This window comes from Antechinus flavipes, chromosome 3 (assembly GCF_016432865.1).
Source record: "Antechinus flavipes isolate AdamAnt ecotype Samford, QLD, Australia chromosome 3, AdamAnt_v2, whole genome shotgun sequence".
Classification (NCBI taxonomy): domain Eukaryota; kingdom Metazoa; phylum Chordata; class Mammalia; order Dasyuromorphia; family Dasyuridae; genus Antechinus; species Antechinus flavipes.
This window is the reverse complement of record NC_067400.1, coordinates 524293133-524316511: the sequence shown is the minus strand read 5'-3', so window position 1 is coordinate 524316511 and position 23379 is coordinate 524293133. Positions and strand designations below refer to the sequence as shown.

General features: G+C 33.9%; 1 protein-coding gene across 2 annotated transcripts in view; it reads left to right on the top strand.

Annotated features, from left to right (window-relative positions):
* Positions 1-23379, top strand: part of NARS2 (asparaginyl-tRNA synthetase 2, mitochondrial) — a 170904-nt gene that overhangs the window by 65849 nt on the left and 81676 nt on the right. For both annotated transcript variants that reach the window (XM_051987212.1, XM_051987211.1), the window contains exon 7: positions 20942-21074. In XM_051987212.1, the coding sequence (XP_051843172.1) occupies positions 20942-21074 (133 nt within the window). The remainder of the gene's footprint in view (positions 1-20941; positions 21075-23379) is intronic.

Sequence of the window (23379 nt, the reverse complement as noted above, 5' to 3'; positions counted from 1 at the left end):
TTGTATTTAATTTCTCTGTGAACATGATGTAGTAGAAATTGCTTTGTCATTATCTTTTTAGAAACTTAATAAATGTGCATTAAGCAGTTATCAGGTTGGGTTAGATCTTAGAAGTCTCTTTGAATTTTGTGATTCTAAGATTATTAAGGACTTTAAAAATATATCACATGTGATAATAAAAAAATTTTTTCAGGCTACTCCTCCTTGATGATCTTAGAAAGTAGATCTTGGTAATAATGTTTATTAAAGAATGAATATGTCTGTACCCCCTGAACAGTGAAAAATTTTGCTTTTGTGAATTTTTTTTTAATGCAACCACTAAAATATCAGCTATTCAACATTTAATAAATGTTTAACTGCTAGTTTAACTGAGGGAGCTACAAAGTGTAATAACAAATACTTATTCCCATTAAGGAGGAGCCTATCATCTAATAAGGGTAAACATACATAATAGTTGCCATTAATATAATGGTTTATAGTTTACAAAGCATTTTCCTCATGATAATCTAACATAGGAAGTACAAATTATATTTCATTTTACAGGTGACAAAAATATAAGCTTAAAGAGACTTACAGAATAAATTACAAGTTGTTTTTGAAGGGAATGAGATATGACTAATAACTAGAGAGATCTTAAAAAGTCCTTTTGCAGAAGATAACACTTGAGGTGAGACTTGAAGGAAGCTAAACAGTTGAGACTTGAAGGAAGCTAAAGAAGTAGAAGGTGAGAAAAACTTTCTAGGAATGCAGGACAGGCAACCTACACAAAGGCGGATGATAAGCAATGAAATGGCTTGTTTGGGCAGCATAAAACATTATAGTTTGACTTCATCAAAGAAGTAATATGTTATCAGTCGGGAACATAGGTTCTAGCAAATTGTGAAAGTCTAAAAATACTAGAGAAGATTGGAAATATGGAGCTGAGTATGGTAATTGGACATTATTTATTAAATGTTTGCTACATGTCATGTCAGGCATTGGGCTAGATGCTAGAAATACAAATCAAAAAAAGAAGCAGCCCCTTTCCTTAAAGAGCTTACATTCCCCCCGGAAAAATAATTGTATATGTTATTCAAGGCTCCATCGTGGAATGACAGAATTTAAAATTTAGTGACCCTTTATTTTTTTCTGTTATAGTTTTCTCACTCCATATAATTCACATTCCCCAAATTTTATATTATTTTCCTCAACAATTCCTGATACTAACAGAATATGTCATGAAGATATCCTTTATTTTTGAGTATTCAATCATTCCCTTATTGTCAAGGAGAAATTTTCCACAAAGGTGTTGTGAAGCATTAAGTGTATGTGTTTAGACGTGTAACTGCCAAACCATTTGAGATTCTTGGAAAGTTGCAGAACATGTGTTATAGCCTTCTTTATCACATTAAATATGTTCTTAGTAAAACTTAGTGAAGCTATAGAAGAGAACACAGTGTGCAAAGATACATGACATAAAACTCAGTTGGTAGATTATAGAATTTTTATTTTGTCAAGAGATGTGAGGTCTTTTTTTAGTAATGTCAGTCAGATGTTCCCAATTTAATTTGCAAAGTCCTAGATTATTAGTATACAGTACATCATGTTTCAGATCCATGTATGATCTAATCTCCAAGAACAAGTTGTTGAGCTTTTTTCTCCCTGCTTTTCTTCAATTTTGTTTTAATAGACATTTTAAATGGAATAAATGTCAATTAGATTTAGAAAAGCTATATTTATCTACAATGATGTATGATAGTCCCATGAGTTCATGGCTCCATTTTTAAAGCTGAATATGTTTTTTATTGTAGAAAAAAAGTTTGTTAATAAAAAAAATAGTTAATAAAAAGACTTGTATAGAATGTTTTCTAAAGGGAAACTTGTTTTTGTTTCTGAAGAAGATTGCTTTGCTCTGAATCCTTGTGATAGGCTACAATTCACTACCTACCCTGTTAGAACTGGAAGTTTAGATTTATTTCCTTTTCTTTTTTAAAGTTTTACTGACATCTTTTATACTATGTTAATTTCTGAGTATATTCTGTTCCTCTCCTCCTGCAAGTAGCATGTAACAAAGAAAAGAAAAAAGAATGGCCCAGTCACTGACAAAGCCGTGGGCTGTCAGACTCCGGCGTATATAGGCTTGCCCAGCTATAGTTGCCTTTTCTCCTACAAATGAGGAAAGATGTATTTTCCCATTTCTTCTCCAAGGCTGCTCTCCTGTTTGGTTTCCTCTTTATTCTGTTTGTCATGTGAGACCACATGATTCTGAGAGAGCCAGTATTGAAGCCAAAAAGATCTGGCCTCAAGTCCTGCTTCTAACATGTATGTACCAAACATGTGTGACAGATAATTTAACTTCTTAGCACTCTAGGAGACTCCAGGATTGTGATTTGCAGAAGGTGCCAACCAGCATTAGTCAAGGCAGTTTCTTTGTCCAAGATCCCCCTGTATTAATGTAATCACAATTATAGTCCCAGTCCCTAGCCTACATTGTTATAGTAACTACGCATTTTGCTCTTCTGCTTTTGCTATATACTCTTAGAATTGAAAGTTTAAATTTATTCTTTTATTACTTAAAGTTTTCCTGACACCTTTTACACTGTTAATTTCTTACATTGTATTAATTATTTCACTGTGATTCAATTCAAGTTTTTTGAAATCCAACTTACTTTGATCACTTAATTTCCTTGGCTTCAGTTTCCTCATCTGTAAAATTCATTTGAACTTGATAGTTTCTGAAATCTCTTTCATCTATAATGTCATGATCCAGGTTTTTCCGAATTTCTCATGTTCATCATTTCATTACATTCATCAATCAATTGACAAGGATACAAATATAAAAATGAAACAATTCCAAATCTAAAGGAGTTTTCATCCTCTAGGAAGAGATAATACTTATAGATGTATGTATAAAAAACACAAAATAAATATGAGGTTCTTTGGTGGTTTGACGAAATGCTAGAAAATTAGAAAGGTTCATGTAGGAGGTAGTGTACTACAGCAGAGTTCTGAGGAAAAGTAGAGATTCAAATTATACCACTGTGTGTTTGGCTGCTATGAATATTTTTATGTGTATCAGATCTTCTCTCTTTAACTTCTCTGGAATAGATAACCAGCTGTGGCATCCCTGAAAATGTATGGACCATTTCCAGTTAATTATTTAAAAATTAGGCTGTCAAGTCATTCTCAGACACTTAACACTTCCATGTTATGTGATCCTGGATAAGTTAATTAACCCAATTGCCTTACAAAAAAAAAAAAAAGCCCAAGAAACAGACGTATGCTTTAAAATCAGACTTTATTATTTGTTCATTTTTTTTAAAATGGTTTCTTCCAAAGAGCTTTGATTTTAGGATCACTTAATCAAATTAAGTATAGTCATTCCTCAATATTTTACACATTTAACTTTTGTGACTTTAAACATTTTCATGATTTTATCAGTAGCTTCATTTTTACTTTTGCTTTGGTAATTGCACACATTCCCAGGTATGAGCACGAGAGAAAAAAATGAGAGACACAATGCATGCAAATTTGTGGAGCAGCTAATATCCCATAAAGTACTTTTTTGATCTTATTCCTCCAGCCATCGTAAGAGCTTCCCTGTGTGCAATGCATCTTTTCTTTGTTTGCCTTTCAGACCCAAGTTATGTATTGCATTCATGCCCCCAAAACATAATATAAATCATCTGGCCTCTAAAGTTGAGACCTCTTCAGTCTCACTGTCTTCTGACAATAGCCACTAAAGTCCCAGTAACCTCTCCCTTGGTTTTCAGAAGGTGGACAAGGTAAGAGATTTATAGCAGTGTGGTATACAGTACAACACCCTCACAGTGCCACCTGACATGGGGAAGGTAAGATTCAGGTTAAAAAATGTTTTAGTTTTAAGAATTATATTTGGTACTATATTTTATGGTACTGTAGATTTCACGTGTTATGAAAAATGAAAATTGTTTGAAATCAGTGTATTTAAGTTGAGTTAAGACAAAAGGACACAAAATTCTAGGAAATTATTAGGGAGAAAAAAAATATGTACTGCACATGTATTATATGTATATTTTGTGTACTGCATTTTATGGATTATTTCATGGTTACTGTTTTTGGTGAGGTTTATTTTATTGGAATTAATGTTTTCTTATACAGAATTGTATGCACAAAAGTATATTTTCAGCAATCTCTAGTGAAAGATTACAGTTTTTGGCAGTTATAGGATCCTCAGCCCTTTTTCCCATAGATTCAGAGTACCAGTATTTTCAATTTTTATTTTGCACTATTTTCTGGAAAAGTCATCCCCATGATCATTAAGAATTGACTGTATTTATTAAGTTCTTACAAAGACAAAACAGAATTGTATCTGTCTGACTTGTTCACCTTCTTGACAATTCATCATATATGTATAGAAATACGTACCAAGAATTATGCATCTCAAATTCATGGTAACCTTGGAGAATAATGCACTAGAGAAGGCATCCCACAGAAGATGGTACTTGACCTGAGTCTTAAATGAAACTAGGAATTCCAAGAAGTGTGGAGGCTTGTGGGATAGCTAAAGCAAAGACATAGAAACAGGAACTGGAATGTCCTATATGAGAACAGGAAGGAGGCTATTATAGTAAAGTATATGAAGGCACATAGTATGCCCAATGGATTTTAAAGGTAGAGAGGAGCCAGAGTGTGAACTTTTAAATACCAGCTATCTGATACAGTGGATAGAGCACTGGACCTAGAGCTAAGATCTGAGTTCAAGTTTAACCTGAGAAATACACTAGTTATATTTAACTCTGGGAAAGTTACTTAATCTATGTCTGCCTCAGTTTGCTCACCCGTACATGAGTTTAATAATAGTAACTACTTCCCAGGGTTGTTGTAAGGATAAAATAAAATGTTTGTAAAGCACCTTATAAATCCTACATAAATGCTAGCTATTATTGTTACTGTTATTATATTTTATCCAAGAGCTAGTCAGAGCCACTAGAAGTTACTGAATTGGGTGGAGTGATGTGGTCAGATTTCCACTTAAGGGAAATCACTTAGGCAGTAGGGTGGAGACAGTTGAAATTTTCTGGCAGTGTACCCAAGCTGAAGGCGTGATAGGGATTAGGAAACTCTGTCAAAGAGACTAAGGAGATCACTCAGCAGGGAGGGGGAGCATCACTCAAGAGCAGGGAAAGGAGGTGGTACCCAGGCGGAGGGTTTCAGTGTCTAACACCACAGAGTTCAAAGCTATTAGACCTGGCAGTTAAGGATTTTATGAACTCTATGCCAAATTGTGTGTAAAAATTATAGCATAAAGACCTATCTCATATTAAAAAAGGTTTTAAAATACACCCAAAGCTGTGAGTTTTATGTCTATAAAGATATAATAATGTATGATACTTGTTCAGCCTGTACTAATTCATATGGGTCTTCCTTTATTTCTTTGAATTCCTCATATTCTCACTATAATATTTAGTTGAATTTATATATCACATATGATGAAATGCATTGCCTTCCTTTTGTTGCAAAATTTGGGAATTGTGCTTAAGGAATGATGAATATACTATCAGACATCATTATAAGTTCTATGATAGCTTTTTTTTTTCTTCCTCCTGAAATCCATAGTTGCCTAAAGGGCAAAATATAACAAACATAACAGTTTGGTGGGAGAGCTAGACGACACAGACACTGATTACCTGTGTGACTCTGGGCTAGTCATTTAACCTTGTTTGTCTCAGTTTCCTCATCTGTCAAATGACCTGGAGCAGAAAATGGGAAACACTCCTGTAACTACACCAAGAAAAATTCAATTGGAGTTACAATTTATCTGCATGGAAAAATCAGTTGGATACATTTGCCTCACCATACATACAATCTTTTGATATTAAAGAATTGTAATTCAGAAGATCTGTCATTTAATGAATTAATGTTAGTTATTTCCCATTGGAAGATTGTGATCTTCCATGGCTAAGTAAATAGATTCTGTAGCCAGCCTACTGATGAAAAACATCTCCCAATTTTGATACAGTTCATCTCCAGATTTGTAGTATGTTAAGACTTTCCATAGCATAAACTTGTAGAAATTAACTTTGGAGAACTGATCACAATAGGATTTTAGTAAAAGAAAAAAACTCCAGATATAGATAGATATAAATTTTGATATGTACACATTCACTTAGGTGTAGTTTTATGTAGATAGATAGATGTAGGGGGTAAATGAATATATGTATAGGTGTGAGTATATACACATATGTAAAACCATTCTTCCAGTTTGTTACTGTAGTTCTTATTTCTCTGCCAACTTTATCTCCTTTAGCATTTTTCTCCTTAACTCCAGAAATTCAGCTGCATTCTTCCTTCTCTTTACTTTTCTTCCCCAGCCAGGGTTTCCCTTCTTTCTGGTCAAGTGACCTCATCTTGAAAAATTGAGTTGAATTTTATTGAAGCCATGGTGCCCAGAGCATCTCACATATTGTTTGCCTTGTAGAAAATATTCCAAACAGATTGAGCCAGCCTGGTTAAGTCTAAGTATCTGTTAGGCTAGGTTTTGTACAAGGCTTTGGACTACATGTTGAAGGAAATACAAGATTCAGCTAAGATATTCTCTAGCGGTTTCTTAGCTATTGTTATCTCAAATGCAGAAAAGACTTTTTAAAAAAGCAAACTACCATTGGACATTGCTTTTAAATTATACAAATCTGGTAGGGATATGTAGGTAAACTGACTGGTGACATCAGACACCTCTTCAATTTTAGATTTTTCTAGTAGCAAAAGGTTAGTTCAGTGTTTAAAAATCAACTGATAAAGAAATAGGACTATACTTTGAGGGAATAATATGATGTAGTGAAGGTTTTTTAAGATAGGAATGACTTTTAGGTAATGGAGAAGGAACTAGTAGAGAGAGGCTAAAGATTAGGGTGAAGGCAAGAGGAAATATTTTGGTGGCAATCTCAGTGAAAAACAGGAATTAGGATCGAGGGTATACCCAAATAGAAAGGCTGGTCTTGGAGAAAAGGGCCATCTCTTTACCAGAATCAGAGTAAAAGAGAAAATTAAGTAGGAGTTCACTCTTCTCTCCTTTTAACCATCCTCCAAACCTTGACATAAGATCTATGACCTCTGTTTTCTCTGTAAAGCATTGAGGAAAAGTCTTGAACCTTCAAGAGGAGATGTGGTTAGCAATAGGGAGGGATGAATAGATGATGGAGAGAGCCATCTGCATCCAGAGAGAGGACTGTGGGGACTATCACAACATAGTATTTTTACCTTTTATTGTTGTTTTTTGTTTTGTTTTGTTTTTTTTCTTTCTCATTCTTTTTTTCCTTTTTGATCTGATTTTTCTCGTGCAGCATGAAAAATGTGGGAAATATGTTTAGAAAAATTGTACATCCTTTCACCTATATTGGATTACTTGCTGTTTAGGGAAGGGAGAGAGGAAGAAAAAATTGGAATACAAGGTTTTACAAGGGTGAATGTTAACTATTTTTGCATGTATTTCGAAAATAAAAAGCTATTATAATTTTTATTTTTAAAAAATAATAGGGAGAAATGGAAAAATAGGAATCTCTTTTTAAATGAGATGTTCCTTCCCTAATCCTTTCTCCCAATGGTTGCTAAAGAGATTTTCCTAAAATATAGATCTGACATTCACATGTAGCCCAGTAGAAAGACATAAGTTTAAATCTATCTTACACAGCTACTTGTTATGTGACCCTAGGCAAATCACTTATCCTCCTTTTGCCTCATTTTTCTCCTTTGTAAAATGGGAATAATAATAGTATCTACCTTCCAGGATTGTTGTGAGGATAAAAATGAAATAATATTTGTAAAGTACATTGCAAATCTTAATACATTGCATGGCTTGCTATTATTATTGTCTCAGAGATTAAATATGAACTTCTGTATTTGGTGTTTAAAGTTCTTGACAACCTGCCTCTTCAACTTTAGTACACATTGCCTCCTTTGTCCATCCAAACTATCATTCTTACCTTTCCTATCGTTCCTTTTCCTTTTTCACAAGCACTCTTATCTCTTAGTTTTCAGGTCAGAGGTGCCCTCCTTTTGCATCACCATCACTAATACAATTTGAAAAAGAATCCCTTGTAGAGCATTTATGACATTTTGTGATCTAGTTTCTATTTAAAGATCTTTAATAATAATGAACTCATTCTACATTTAGGCAGATTGAATTAAAAAATTTATCTTCACATTGAGCTAAAAATCTGCTTCTTCCAACCATTTCTTCTAGGTTATTTGTTGTTTTGTTTGTTTGTTTTTGTTTTTGCTGAGGCAATTGGGGTTAAGTGACTTGCTCAGGGTCACACAAAAAGAAAGTGTTAAGTGTCTGCGGCCAGGATTTGAACTCAGATCCTCCTGACTTCAGGGCTTGTGCACTATCCATTACACCAATTAGCTGATGCTCTATCTATTGCGCCACTTAGCATTCCTCTCTCCTAAGGTTATTTGGATGTAATTAAGAGCATCAGATTACCATGATATAAATTTCATGGAAAAATGTACTTCCTTATCTAAATGTTAATCTGAAAGTTTAAAGCCTAGATTCTTGTCCTGTCCTTTATTCAATTTTTCTTTTCTTATCTATCATTCTGGAAGGATTTCTAAACCAGAATTTATAAGACTTAGGTTTTGGTTTAGAACTTGCATTGGGTTAAGTCCTGTTCTGTCTCTGTTCCTAAGGTTTTCTTTTTATTTGTAAAATATTAGTAATAATTACTGTCTCTACTCACCTCAAAAGATTCTTATAAGGACCAAATGAGAATATACAAGAATGATTTTGGCAAAAAAAAAAAAAAAAAAATTAAACCCAAAAGAAACCACTCTATAAACATAGGCATTATTGTAACCACTTCATTGTCTTTTTTTATTGTTTAGACCAATTTTATATGGAAAAACACTGAATGTCTTAGAGATAGATATCTTGGAGGAAGGATTTGCCTAATGTAATGGAGGTCCTCACTCTGCATGAGATTTTGTATAGATTCAACGTTAAAATTAAAGGAGATACTTATAGTTCACTCATAATTATATTTATTACTTAATTATAGTATAGAAAGGATATTCAACAAGAATATTCCAATACTTAGCTTGAGTAGATATATGAAAATGCATTCAGTCAGCCAGATAGGGCATGGTTATATATGTCATCTTGGGACTTTTGCCTGTTGCAGAATAAATGCCTGCTGACTAACTATCTCAGGTAATTTTCATTGCTTTCTTAGGAGAAAGAAAAGTAACTTTTCATCATACTTTTTCTGAATGCAGATCTCATAAAAATTCTAGTCCTAAGTTTCCTAATTTGTTTTCCTGAGTAAAAAAAAATGCATATCCACTTTTTAAAAAAAATAAACTGGCAAAAATTTAACTAACCATTTACCAAATATAGAGCATTATTAGGCATTAAGTATAATAGAAAAGAAATGTAAAAAATAGTTTCTGGCTGAATGGACGCCCATCACTTGGAGAATGGCTGAATAAGTTATGGTATATGAATGTTACAGAATATTATTGTTCTGTAAGAAGCAATCAGCAGAATGATTTCAGAAAGGCCTGGAGAGACTTGCATGATAATTGTGGAAATATGTATATAAAAATTGCACATGATTAACATGTATTGGATTACTTGTCATCTAAGGAAGGGGATGGGAGGAAGAGAAGGAGAAAAAAATTTTTGGAACACAAGGTTTTGCAAGGATGAATGTTGAAAACTACCTATACATGTGTTTTGAAAATAAAAGGTTTTATTTTAAAAAAGAAATAGTTTCTCGGCTCCAGGAAGTTATTGTTCAATTGGAAAGATAAACACCAAAACAACTGATATAGACCTTGTACTATAGAATATATATAAGGGAATATGAAAGTGTGGGAATAGTAGAAATGTTACATAAAACAACTGAATTTTAAAGAATTCATAGTTGATTTTGAAATCCCCCCCCACTGTCAGAAAATAGATTAAGAAATTCAGAATGATATTTTATTTAGTATCATTCATCTAAAGAGCCCAAAAAACCATACCATAATGAAAATGAAGTCTGATTATAATTTCATATGGTGGGTAGGAGTATTTTCATATAATTTTAGTCTCATTTACTTTTTTTTTTAAAGCACAGTCCTCAGTGAATGACTCTGATAAATTGAAAAATTACCAGAAATTTTTCATATGTTTTATCCTTCAGAACCCCTAGACGAGTTTCTTCAGTGTCCTAGTAAAGAAATGGAATTTAGAGCTGACACAGAACATATAAAACATTTTGTTTGTTCTTCACTTAGATCTAGGTAATCTTGGTAGATGCCTGATAAGAAACTATCTCTGCCCCTAAATTGCTATTTGTTCATAGGTAAATAGTTCTTTGGTTCTATTTTCTCATCTATAAAATGAGAAGTTTGAACTAGATGGTCTCTAAGATCTCTTTTATTTTTATTTTTTCCCTTAATAGTATTTTTTTTCAAATTACATATAAAGATAATTTTCAGCATTTATTTTTGTAAGGCTTTGAATTCCAAATTTTTCTCCCTTCCTCGAACCCTTCCTTCTCTCTCCCTAAGACAACGAGCAATATGATATAGATTAAGCATGTAGTCATGTTAAACATGTTTCCACATTATTCATGTTGTAAAAGAAGAATCAGAACAAAAAGGAAAAACCACAAGAAAGGGAGGGAAAGTGAAAATAGTATGCTTTGATCTGCATTCAGACTCCATACTTCTTTCTCTAGATGTAGATAACATTTTCCATCTCAAGTCTTTTGGAATTGTCTTGGATCATTGTATGGCTGGGAAGAGCTAAGTCTATCATAGGGGATCATCTCACAGTGTTGTGATTATGTACAATGTTCTCCTAGTTCAGTTTATATAAATCTTTCCAGGTTTTTCTGAAATCCACCTGTTCATTATTTCTTATAGCACAATAGTATTTCATTGCATTCATATACCACAAATTGTTCAGCCATCCCCCAACTGATTACCATCCCCTCAATTTCCAGTTCTTTGCCATAAGGTCACTTTTCTTTCATTTTCTTTTGGCTGAGGCAATTGGGGTTAAGTGACTTGCCCCAGGTCACATACCTAGGAAGTGTTAAGTATCTAAGACTAGATTTGAACTCAGGTCCTCGGGAGTGCTCTATCCACTGCACTACCTAGCTGCCCCCATAAGATCACTTTTAATCTTACCATTTTATTCTCTGAAAGAATATTTGCTTCCTCTTATATACAACAATAGAAAATACTTTAATTTTTCTGATTTAAATAATTGGATTGCATTCACATTTTCTTTTTCCTTGACATTTTCTTTGTTTTTTGTATCTTTTTATACAAGAGAAAACATTATCACTAGTATTTTGCTGTTTCATACAGATACTTTGGACAGAGAAGTAGGCACATGTTACATAACTTTTTTTTAAAGAATATATGCAACCAAAGTCATCTTTATTTCACATTTGAGAAACAGTTTGGCTAGTGAAATATATTATGAACTTGAAAGTGAGAAGACCTGGATTTTGTTTTGGGAACACTGTAATTGGCCCTGCTATATAAGTAGCATGTTTTCCCTTAATTTCCTTTTTTGTGGATGACTTAATAAAAAAAATACTTGTAATGTTTCACAGAACAATATTATATGAATAGTGTGTATTGTGTTTAATTTCTTGGTAATACATTTTAGGGGAGACATTGGCAAAGAGAAATATATCCAGAGAAGGTAACAAGGATGATAGAAGAATTGAAAACCATTATCTCATGAGAATTGGTTGAAGGAAGTGGGGTTATTTAGCCTAGAAAAGAGAAAGTTGAGAGTAATCATAATTATAGTTTTCAAATAGTTAAAGGATTACCATTTGAAGCAGGGACAAACTTGTTCAACTTTTATCTAGAAAGCACTATTAGATGCAGTGAATAAACATTATCAAAATGCAAAATTTACATCAATATTAGAAAGACATATTCTTGTAATCATAAATTTTCAATAGAGAGATGGGTAACCTTTAGAGGAAAAGAATTTATGATTGGAGATTAAACTCAGTGATATTAGGTGACCATTTGGAAATATTGTGGATAATTAAATTAGATATAGATATCTATATATCCCTTCCCATGAATCCAAAATGTTTCCTTGTATACTTCTCTTTGCTAAAATGTGTTCAAACTGCTATATCCTTGAAGCTCTTTTTTGAGTAAATATGAGTGAATACATATATTTTTACTAAAAGGCCTCTAAGTACAAACCAAAATTTGTAACTTTGTGTTTTACTTAGTAAACAGTTTTTCTTCTCACACTAAAAGTACTCTCCTCCCTGCGTCCTCACCTCCTGACAGGCTGAGTCCTCCTAAATCTCCAAAGGAAGGAGGCCAAGGCCAAAGAAATCTTCCTTGCTCTACCAGCTCTACTACTTACTCATGTCCACATGACTTTCTCTACCATGCCATTGAAACCTCACCCCAGAAGCTCACTTCACCCTTGGACTCCTTCTCCTCTTCCTACTCTCAACCCACGTTAAGTGTTTTCTTCTCCCATTAGAATATAAGCCCCCTGAGATCAAGGACTGTCTTTCTTCTTCTATTTGTATTCCCCAGCTTACCACAGTGTCTGGCACATAGTAAGTGCTATTGCTCATTAATTGACAATCCTTGTATGGGACATTTACTACTTAGTGAGCATTTCTTTCAGGTATTTAAAAAGCTGACTTTTCTGTTGCATTGTTTTTTAAAAAGCAACAAATAATGGTAAAGTCTAAAAATTGAGGCACTAGATATTTCATCAAAAATTTGAATTGAATTCTCTTCAAAAAGTAGATAAATCACTGACAAAAACATCTTCAGGATAATGATGTTTAATAAGATACCTTATATTTCACCTAGGAATTGGCTTTCAAGTTTGGATTCTACTTGAAACATTCATGTTTAAAGAAAAGAATATTGCAGTTGTCAAGCTGGAAATAAAAAACTTACTATATAATTTTAATTATATTTCATTACCTAATTGAATGCCTATTTGTACATAAGTTTATGTGTTCATGTATATAGGATGGAAAAATGATGACTAGATATCAATTCATATGAAAAAATTTAGGTGGTAGGCTTTTTTATCAGTTAGTAAAATTATGTTACCAGTATTACACAATAGCCAAAGAAGCAATGATGACCTTCAGCTGTGTTAGTAGAAGAATTGTATTTAGGATGAGGGATCTTATAGTTCTACTGTACTTTGTCTTATCCAGACCTTATCTGATGTATTATCATATTCAACTTTGAAACATGTTAATGTAGAGCTACAAGAATTGTGGAGAGATTAAAAAAATTATACATGCAAATATCATTTGGAAGAGCGAGGATATGATCAGTTTTGAAAAAAAAACTGCTGGGAAATGTTGACCCATTCAAACAACAAACATTTTTTAAGGCATATTTTGTGCTGGGACATACTCAGTCAAAAGTGAAAGAAGTGTCTCCCCAAGGAATTAATATTCTGATGGGGGACATCACATGGATATTAATTTCTATGGAGCATGAATTTCTACTCTGGCACACTTAGGGCTGGCTTACTCATTCAATCTGCACTCATATTGGCAGCTATGGGGTTCCCAAAGGAGACATTATCATCCTGCTGTGTGAAGGACATACCCCTATTAACTGTTACTGTTGTTGCTGAGCTGCCATCATGGGGCTTCCCATTTAAATGAAGTCAGTTACAGTGATACCGTTAAGTCTTTTTATGTTTTGTTTTTGGATTTTTTTTGTGTGTGTTCTGTTTTGTTTTGTTTTGGCTGAGGCAGTTGGGGTTAAGTGACTTGCCCAGGGTCACACAGCTAGGAAGTGTTACGTATCTGAGGCTAGATTTGAACTCAGATCCTCCTGACTTCAGGGCTTGTACCCTATCCATTACACCAATTAGCTGCCCCAACACCATTAACTCTAAAACATAAAACATTTACTAAATTTTAAGACAAAGTACAAAAACCATAGTATGTACTTAACAGAAAACAAATATAGAAGAAACCAGTTATTCCAAGATTTGTAGGTGAGGAGGAAACATTGCAGGTATGGAGGACAGTCAGTACAAAGGCATAGAAGTTGGAACATTAAATGTGAGGAACCAGAACAAGCTAGTAGAATAGGGCTGTAGTGAGCATGGAAAGGAATAATATGGAAGGAGATTGGAAAGATAGGAAAGGATCAAGCTGCGAAAATCTATAAATACAAAACAGAAGTAGTTCTGTTTGATTGTAAAAATCTATAAGGAATCACTGGAGTTTATTAAGTTGGGGGGCCTGGTGAGACTTGTGTGAAATGGGCAGATCTGTCTGTAGTTGAAGAAAATAATTGTGACTACTATGTAAGGGATTATTGGACTAATGAGACTTAATACAGGGACTTCACATAGAAGTCTAGCTAAGTAGTAATGAAATTCTAAATTACGGTAGTGTTCTATGAGTTAGCCAGAAGAGGATAGATACAAAGGTGCTGTGGAAATAGAAATGACAAAATTTATGGGATGAATAAAAATGAGTAGGTAAAGATACTCAGATGTCTGAAAGAAAGGTGAGGTCTTGGACAGTAATAGGGAAGTTTGAAAAAGGAATAGGTTCTAGAGGAAAGATAATTATGTTGCTGAATATGGGGAGTTTGAGATGCCTTTGGGATATCAATTTGAAATGTCTAATAGGTACTTCAAAAATTTGTCTTGGCAACCTTGGCAATCCAGGGTTCTTAGTGATGTTTTCTTGCGTCAAGTAAAACAAGTCTAATTCCTCTTTCACATGGCAATCCTTCAAATACACATCTCAAGATTTTGACTTCTTCCTGGCTCTAGGAATTAGAGCTGTCCCAAAATAGAATGGGTTGTTTAAAGAGGTAGTGAGTTTTCTATCACTCTTTGTAGAATGATTTCCTATTCAGTTTACAGATTGGACTAAATCAGGGCTATTCCAATTGTTTTCATTCATGATCCCTTTTTGCCTAAGAAATTTTGCATGACTCCAGTATATAGGTTTATAATTATCATATTACCCTAATTTTGAGACCCAACCTTCAGTTACCAGGCCCCCTGGGTCTGTTTAAGAAGTTGAGGATTAAATGATCTCTAGTCTCCTTTCTAGCCTTGACACTCTGTAATTCTTTTAGTCTGTTGTGTCATTTGCTATTGAATATTCACTTCTTGATACTCTTCATTCTCTTGGTTTTTATGTCACTATATTTTTCGCGTTATTTTTTTTAACCAATCCTTCCTTTCCTCCTTGGAGGATCTAATGAGGTTTAGATTTGGGGAACCCAAATGAAATTAGGGTTTCTGGTGGTCAGGGAATTAAATGAGGTTTAGTGGCAAGTTCAGGGAATCAAATGGAGCTCCCCTCCAACCCCTTTAGATTCAGTGCAAGAGTAGGAAATTTTGGGGATTCCCTTCTGGCAGGTGGTGCTGAAGTTCTCTATAAAGGAATTTACAGACCCAAAAAACCTAGATTGATAAAAGAAGTTTATTATGGGGATTGGAAGTAAGGTTAAAGTCTAGTTAGGGAAATAAGAGTAAAGAGAGGATAGCACTGGAAACAATATTCCAGTGGGCAGAGGCCCTTGGCATGCCAAGCATAACATAGCATGGCATGTTTGGAATCTCTGCAAAGAGAGGGTTTTAGTCTGGCTTTTTTATAATAGGGGGCTTTGGCTACAAGCTGAAGGGGACTCGTGGGTAGAGTCCCAAGTTGACTCCTCGCTGGGTTTTAGCTAGGGCTAGAATTTGAATTGAATTCAATGGGTTTCAGGACTGAGCTGACCCTACCCAGATAACAAAAATGAAACTGTTTGGGCTTCAGGGTGGCGTCCCTTCACTGAGGCAGAGTTGAAGGAGATTTTCTCCTTCAAGGATTTTCAGAGTTCCAGGGTCCCCTCTTCAGGTCCATCTTCTTCTTCATGTACCCTAAAGTACATAGTTCCCTTCTCTTTTCTTTATAAACATAAAACATTAACTTCCTGTGATGATGTCATCCATTTTTTTTGCTTTATGTCGTGACCATAAAATTTATATCCTCGTCTTTTAACTCTCTCCTAAACTCATAGCTACCTTTCTAGTTGATTATATATCTCCCCTAGATTTAACATGTCTAAAAAAACCTGAACATATTGTCTTTTCTTCAGAAAAGTTGTTCCTCCTCCTGTCATCTCTTTTTCTATCGTTGTCTTCCAGACTTCATTCTCCTAGTCATTCAAACCTAAAACACTGTCATCTTTTAGTCCTCCTTTTCTCTTGTCAAAACAACAAGTTGCCAGTTAATTTCATCTACACAATCTTATTTGAATTCGGTTATCCCTTTCTATTCCTACTATTACTATTTCAGAACAAGTCAGTTACTTTTTATATAAAGTGTTGTTTGTTGCTAGAGGCCCCAGTTGAGGCCTCTGCATTCAATCTTGTCTCCAATTATTTATATGTCTTTCAGATTTATTATGCCTTAGATAAAGTGGTATTAATTACTCCACTGTGACCTTATTAACTACTAAATAAAGTCCAGACTCCATATCTAGGATTTCAGATCTTCCACAGTAACAATTATTTTAAGTTTTATTAAGTTCTTTTATGTGATGACCGCATTTAGCACCCAGAGTATATTAAAATCAGAATAAGGGAAAATGCTTGATCTTTATTCTTTGCGGAGATGAAGGGGAACCGTGATAAGAAGTGAGAGCAGTCACAACACAAACTCAGCCAGCAGTGCCTCTTTCACTCCACCCACCAAATCATCTTCAATCTCCTATACAACACACCCAACTTGCACAGAGTGGGCGGGGTCATTCTTTCTTCAAGCATATATTAATAGAGTATAGTCCAATTGCTAATCAGCCTCAAGTGCTTGGGACCTCAGTGCAACAGAGCTTCAAGAATTTCAGCCCATTACACTTTTACATGCATTATTTATTGGAATCATAGATTTAAAGCTAGAAGGCTCAAAAAGTCATTTAATCCATCTTCCTTATTTTATAGATGAGAAACTGAGGACCAGAGATATCAGTGTCTTGCTGAAAATCATATTTAATAAGTAATGGAGCTGGGATTCAAATCCTGATTCTAGATTCATCAGCCTTATTATTAAATCTCTGATAACACTCTAGGCCTAGACTTTTTTTTATAGCCTTCTGACACATTATTTCTTGCCCCTCTTTGATCCAGCCAAATTGTATTATGTACTTTTTATGTATTCTTTTCATTGCCTATAACTTTGCCCATATTGTATGTGCTTCATTCCCCTCATTGAAATTCTAAGATCCAGCTCAATGCTCTCTCCTCTGTAAAATCTTAACTAATCCTAATCAGTTGAAAGTAGGGCCTTCTTGTAAAAACTTCATGGAACTTTGCAACTCTCTGAGCCTAATATATAACATATATAAAATAAACAGTTATTTTCTCATATGCCTATATTCCTTATCTCCCTCACTAGTTTACAAGTTCCTTTAAGGACAAATGCCTGTCCTATTTGTTAATGTATTTACTTTAGCTAATTTAGTATAATACTTTGATTATAATCTGTAGTTCACTCCAGTGAATCTTTGCTAAATACCTATTTTTTACAAATATCATGTAAGGTGCTGGTATAGAAAAGTAAAGTATGATGAATATCAGACATAATATAAATGATAAAGAAAAAATGGATACAGGTTCGCACTTGCTAACCCTGAATAATAAATGTAATTTTTGAAAGATGTTCTACCATTTAAACTAGCTACTGCCAAGATTAACTCTAATTTGTTGAGCAGCCTTAACTTCCAGTATCTCTACCATGGGATGTCTATTCAGCTCTTTAGAACAGTAAAAATATTCCTACTTTCTACCATGTGTGATTTTTAGATCTTAACTTGGCAACATCAGGAAAAATAATAATAAATGACTAGGCAATTCATGACCAGTAACTACACCATTTTATAGTAATTCATTCCATTGAACTAGGGAAAAAATGAAAATGATCTGGGGAACCATCTTCAGAATTTCATTTTTGATTTGACAAAATGTTCTCAAAGATTTATTGGTGGTTATATAATGTTAATGTCTGATTATCTTAACTACTGACTCCTATTTTGAGAGCTTTTCTTATATAGATTTGGCCTTCTCATAATTTGGCTCAAATGCTGTATCAAGCCAATCTCTTCACATAACTATATCGGCCTTTCACAGGTTTTCATTAATATCTTTTAATTTTTTTTTTTTTTTAGAAAAAGTTTCTACTCAGATCTTATTTTAAAAATTGATTTATCTAAAAGTTTTATGATAAGATGTTGAATCTGTAGAAGATTGAGAGGAAACAAAAGATCACTACAGTATATGAAACGAAACTATTGAGGGATTATCTTTGTACCAAGAGTCAACATATAAAAGAAAGTTCAGCTGCAGGACAAATAGAAAGATCAGAAGTCTTAAGAGAATAGAAGCAAGTTAAGTGGCAAGGTCCAGTAGGACAGATAATAATGGCAGTGTTCTGGAGAGCATAGAAGCAAGGCATATGATAAGATCTAGTATTTTATCTGTCCAGAAGCAGAATATATAAGAATTACTATAATCTAAATGGAAAGAAGTGACCCAAAAGACATTTAACTGTGAAATCATAATGACCAATCTTATCACCAGAGAAGGATTAACAAAATGCACAGCTCTCCCTTCTATGCAGAGATAAGTGATTGTGAAATATTGCACATAATGTCAAAAGAACATTTGTTAGGCATTGTGCTAAATTTACTAAAGACACAAAGAAAGGCAAGAGAAAGTTCCTGATCTCAGAGAGCATATTGTCTAAAGTAAAAGACAGCATGCAAATAAGTATGTACAAATCATATAAACACATTTGTGTGGGTAAATGTTTATGTGAGAGAAAGAGTTTGAGAAAAAGAGAAGAGAAGATAATTGGAGATAAATCAGTCAACAGAAGGAACCAACGCTTCTTATAGGAAGAACTTTAGTTAAAAGGAAGCTGAGATGAGTATTTTAGGGATAGAAGATGAGATGAAAATGCATAGAATGGAAGAAGCAATGTCTGTGAGGAAGTGAGTGTCAATGAATTGTAGAGTAAATGGTGGTAAGATGTAAGAAGACTGGAAGGATTGGAGGTGAGGGAGCCAAGTTATGAAATGAGCTGAAACAGGATTTTACATTTGATCTGGAGATAGTGGGAATCCACTGTATTTATTAAATAGAATGACATAGACCTGCGCTTTAGGAAAATCAGTTTGATTGCTGAGTGGAGGGTATAAACTGTAGTGGGGAGACTTGAAGGCTACTTAATTTGTGACAGCAAAATAGGAATACACTGCCTCTCTTAAAGGGCCTCTAGATGAATAGAGTATTAGGCCTGCAATCAGGAAGACCTTGGTTCGTATCTAGCCTCTGACATTTACTAGCCATGTTTTCTTTAGGCAATTACAGAAGATAGAATAGGTAACTTTGATTTTATGAATATGAAAACCTTCTATACAAACCAAATTAATGCAACTAGGAAATAAAGGAAACAGCAAAATGGAGGGGAATCTTTGTATAAAATCTTTCTGAAAAGTATTTGATATCTAAGATGTATAGAAATAATTAACAAATTAAATATTACTTAACTAACATGTAATTAATTATAATGATTATATAATTAACAGATTACATATAAATTATGCAATATATATAATGGCTTTTGTGTTTTTAGTCAAAAGCCATTCCCCAATAGATAAAAATCAAAGGATATGAAAAAGCATTTCTCAAAAGATAAATTGCAAATTATTAACCTTATGAAAGAATGCTCTAAGTCATTAATCATAAGAGAAATATGAGTTAAAACAATCCTGGCATATCACATCCTGCATATTAGCAAAACTGACAAAAGAAGGGAATAGTCAGTGTTGAAACGTTGTGAAAAATAGGCACATTCGAGCGTGCTATGGGGAAGCCCCACATGTCAGCACAAACATTTTAGAAAGAAGTTTGGGATCATGTAACCAAAGTGATTAAATGTCTATACCCATTGACCTAGAGGTTCCATTATTGCTTAAATCTCAAAAAGATTATTGATAAGAAGAAACCAAAATAGCTTTAGGAGCACTTTTTATAATAGAAAAGAACTGAGAACAAAGTAGATACTCATTTATTAGGGAATGACTAAACAAAGTATGTCAAGATTTACATGAACTAATGGAAAGTGAAATAAGCAGAAACAATATATATAGTAACTACAGCCATGTAAATGAAAAGAACCACCACAAAAAAATCAAAATTACCAAAAAACAGGCATGACCCCAAAGAAAAGATATGTGGGGATACACTTATCTAGTTTGTCTAGAACTTAGAGCATGTAGAGGTTCATAATATGAGAAATGTAAAGTGTCCTTATGTTGTAGGAAATTTGAATGCCAAGGAAAGTAGCTTGAATTTTTATTTTTAGCATTTTATGAGCAGGTGAAAAAAGAAGAATGAAGTAAATAATTTCCCAAAATTTCCAGTCCCTTGATTATCAGTTATTCAGCTAGCTAAAGTTTTAGATGGTCCTGAAGATTCTCTCTTACCCTTTGAACTTGTCCTCCCCATCTGTTGTTTGTCCTTTTTCCTCTCTTCATCAGTCCCTTTTCCAGACTGTGGTTTAAATTTTCCTACCCTAATTCTTTGTGAAATTTCTTGTTGGTCATGGTCTTTTTGGTTTTTGATTGCTATGAAACTAAGTTGTCTACTGTTCATAGCATTGATTATAACCATCATCATTAAGTGGTTGTATTTCTCTTCCTAGCAAATCAAAAGATTTATATAAAGTATTTGGGAGTTCCTTTCAGAGGGAATGTTTTCTATAAATATAATATTTTTCTTATACCATTATTATAAGCTGCCAGAACAAGGTAACCACCCACTAGAATATGTGGGTTTGTGCTCAAAACAATAAAAGGAATCTATTTTCATATAGAGTTCAGACCAGTATACGTTTTTAACAATTTTCATAGATTTTATTACTACACTCTTCATCTTTAATTACAGAGCTTTCACTCAAGTGTTTACCTTTGGCCCAACATTCCGAGCTGAGAATTCTCAAAGCCGCAGGCATCTAGCAGAGTTTTATATGGTGGAAGCAGAAATATCTTTTGTTGAGAATCTTCAGGACATTATGCAGGTAGGTAGTAGAGTATTATATATTTTCAAAGAATTTTAAGTTTTTGATGTTAAAGATTGTGTAGTTCACCTAAACTCTAACCATTTACTAGTACTTATAGAATTTTTCTAGTTAGAGAGAATGAAGTAGTCATGTGAATCTGATAGAATTTTCACAAAATTTGAATTGCGATGGATTATGTGTTCTAGATTTTGATGATTCTGTGATCTCACTGGAATGGTTACCTATTCCATCATTATAAATTATAAGCCACTCATACCCTGTGTGTTTTTTTTTTTTTTTGTCCATGCCTTTCCATAAATCTTCCATATTTGTTACTGAATAAACTGAAGACTTCCATCTGAACCTTCTCATATGTTGTTCATATGGATGTATTGTTCAAACTGCCCTGTAATCATTCACCCTTGATACATGAATGATTTATAGATGTACATGTATCCTTGACATTTTATTTTTATATCACTTCTTACTTGATTGCATGTAGCAGTCTACTTCTACTAACCATGCATCTTTTCATCATCATTTTAGGTTACTTTAAATTTTCATTATTCTGATATTGTAGTGTTCTATGATTATCACCCATTTGGCAATACCAGGAGAATATAAATGCAAGTTCAAGATGAAGAAGGCATGTATAGATAAGAATTTTCCTGAAAAAACAAAGAGCTTTTAATAGACTACTGTAAACTCATGATAATCCAGCCAGAAAAACAGTTCAGTCAGCAAACATTTATTAAGCACTTATTGAGTTCCAAACATCATGCCACATAGTAAGGATGAAATGATCTCTACTGTCAGGGAGCCAACATTCTAATATAGAAGACTGTGTGTGTGTGTGTGTGTGTGTGTGTGTGTGTGTGTGTGTGTGTGTCTGTCTGTCTGTCGGTGTCTAGATTAAATATATAGTCATGAGCATGGCAAAAACTAGAGAAGTCAAGGAAAATGAGGTTTGAGAAAAGACCCTTGGATTTGGCAATTATATTAGTAACTTTGGAGAGAACAATTTCATTTCTTCTTCTTTTTTTTTTTTAATAACTTTTTATTGACAGAACCCATGCCAGGGTAATTTTTTACAGCATTATCCCTTGCACTCACTTCTGTTCCGATTTTTCCCCTCGCTCCCTCTACCTCCACCCCCAGATGCCAAGCAGTCCTTTACATGTTAAATAGGTTACAATATATCTTAGGTACAATATATGTGTGCAGAACCGAACAGTTCTCTTGTTGCACAGGGATAATTGAATTCAGAAGGTATAAATAATTCGGGAAGAAAAACAAAAATGCAAGCAGTTTACATTCATTTCCCAGTGTTCTTTCTTTGGGTGTAGCTGCTTCTGTCCATCCTTGATCAATTGAAACTGAATTAGCTCTCTTTATCAAAGAGATCCACTTCCATCAGAATACATCCTCAAACAGTATTGTTGTTGAGGTATATAATGATCTCCTGGTTCTGTTCCTTTCACTTAGCATCAGTTCATGTAAGTCTCTCTAAGCCTCTCTGTATTCATCCCGCTGGTCATTTCTTACAGAACAATAATATTCCATAACGTTCATATGCCACAATTTACCCAGCCATTCTCCAGTTGATGGGCATCCATTCATTTTCCAGCTTCTAGCCACTACAAACAGGGCTGCCACAAACATTTTGGCACATACAGGTCCCTTTCCCTTCTTTAGTATCTCTTTGGGGTATAAACCCAGTAGAAACACTGCTGGATCAAAGGGTATGCACAGCTTGATAACTTTTTGAGCATAATTCCAAATTGCTCTCCAGAATGGCTGAATGTGTTCACAATTCCACCAACAATGTATCAGTGTCCCTGTTTTCCCACATCCCCTCCAACATTCTGCATTATCTTTCCCTGTCATTCTAGCCAATCTGACAGGTGTGTAGTGGTATCTCAGAGTTGTCTTAATTTGCATTTTTCTTATTAATAATAATTTGGGGCATATTTTCATATGTCTATAAATAGTTTTAATTTCTTCATCTGAGAATTGTCTGTTCATATGCTTTGATCATTTATCAATTGGAGAATGGCTTGATTTCTTATAAATTAGAGTCAATTCTCTATATATTTTGGAAATGAGGCCTTTATCAGACCCTTTGACTGTAAAAATGTTTTCCCAGTTTATTGTTTCCCTTCTAATCTTGTCTGCATTGAACAATTTCATTTCAGGGATGAAGTGGGAAGCTAGATTGTATGGAAGGGGTTTAAAAAAAGTGAATTTCAAAGTCCGACTCTTTTTATACAGCAAAATAACTGTTTGGACATGTATACATGTATTATATTTAATTTTAACATAT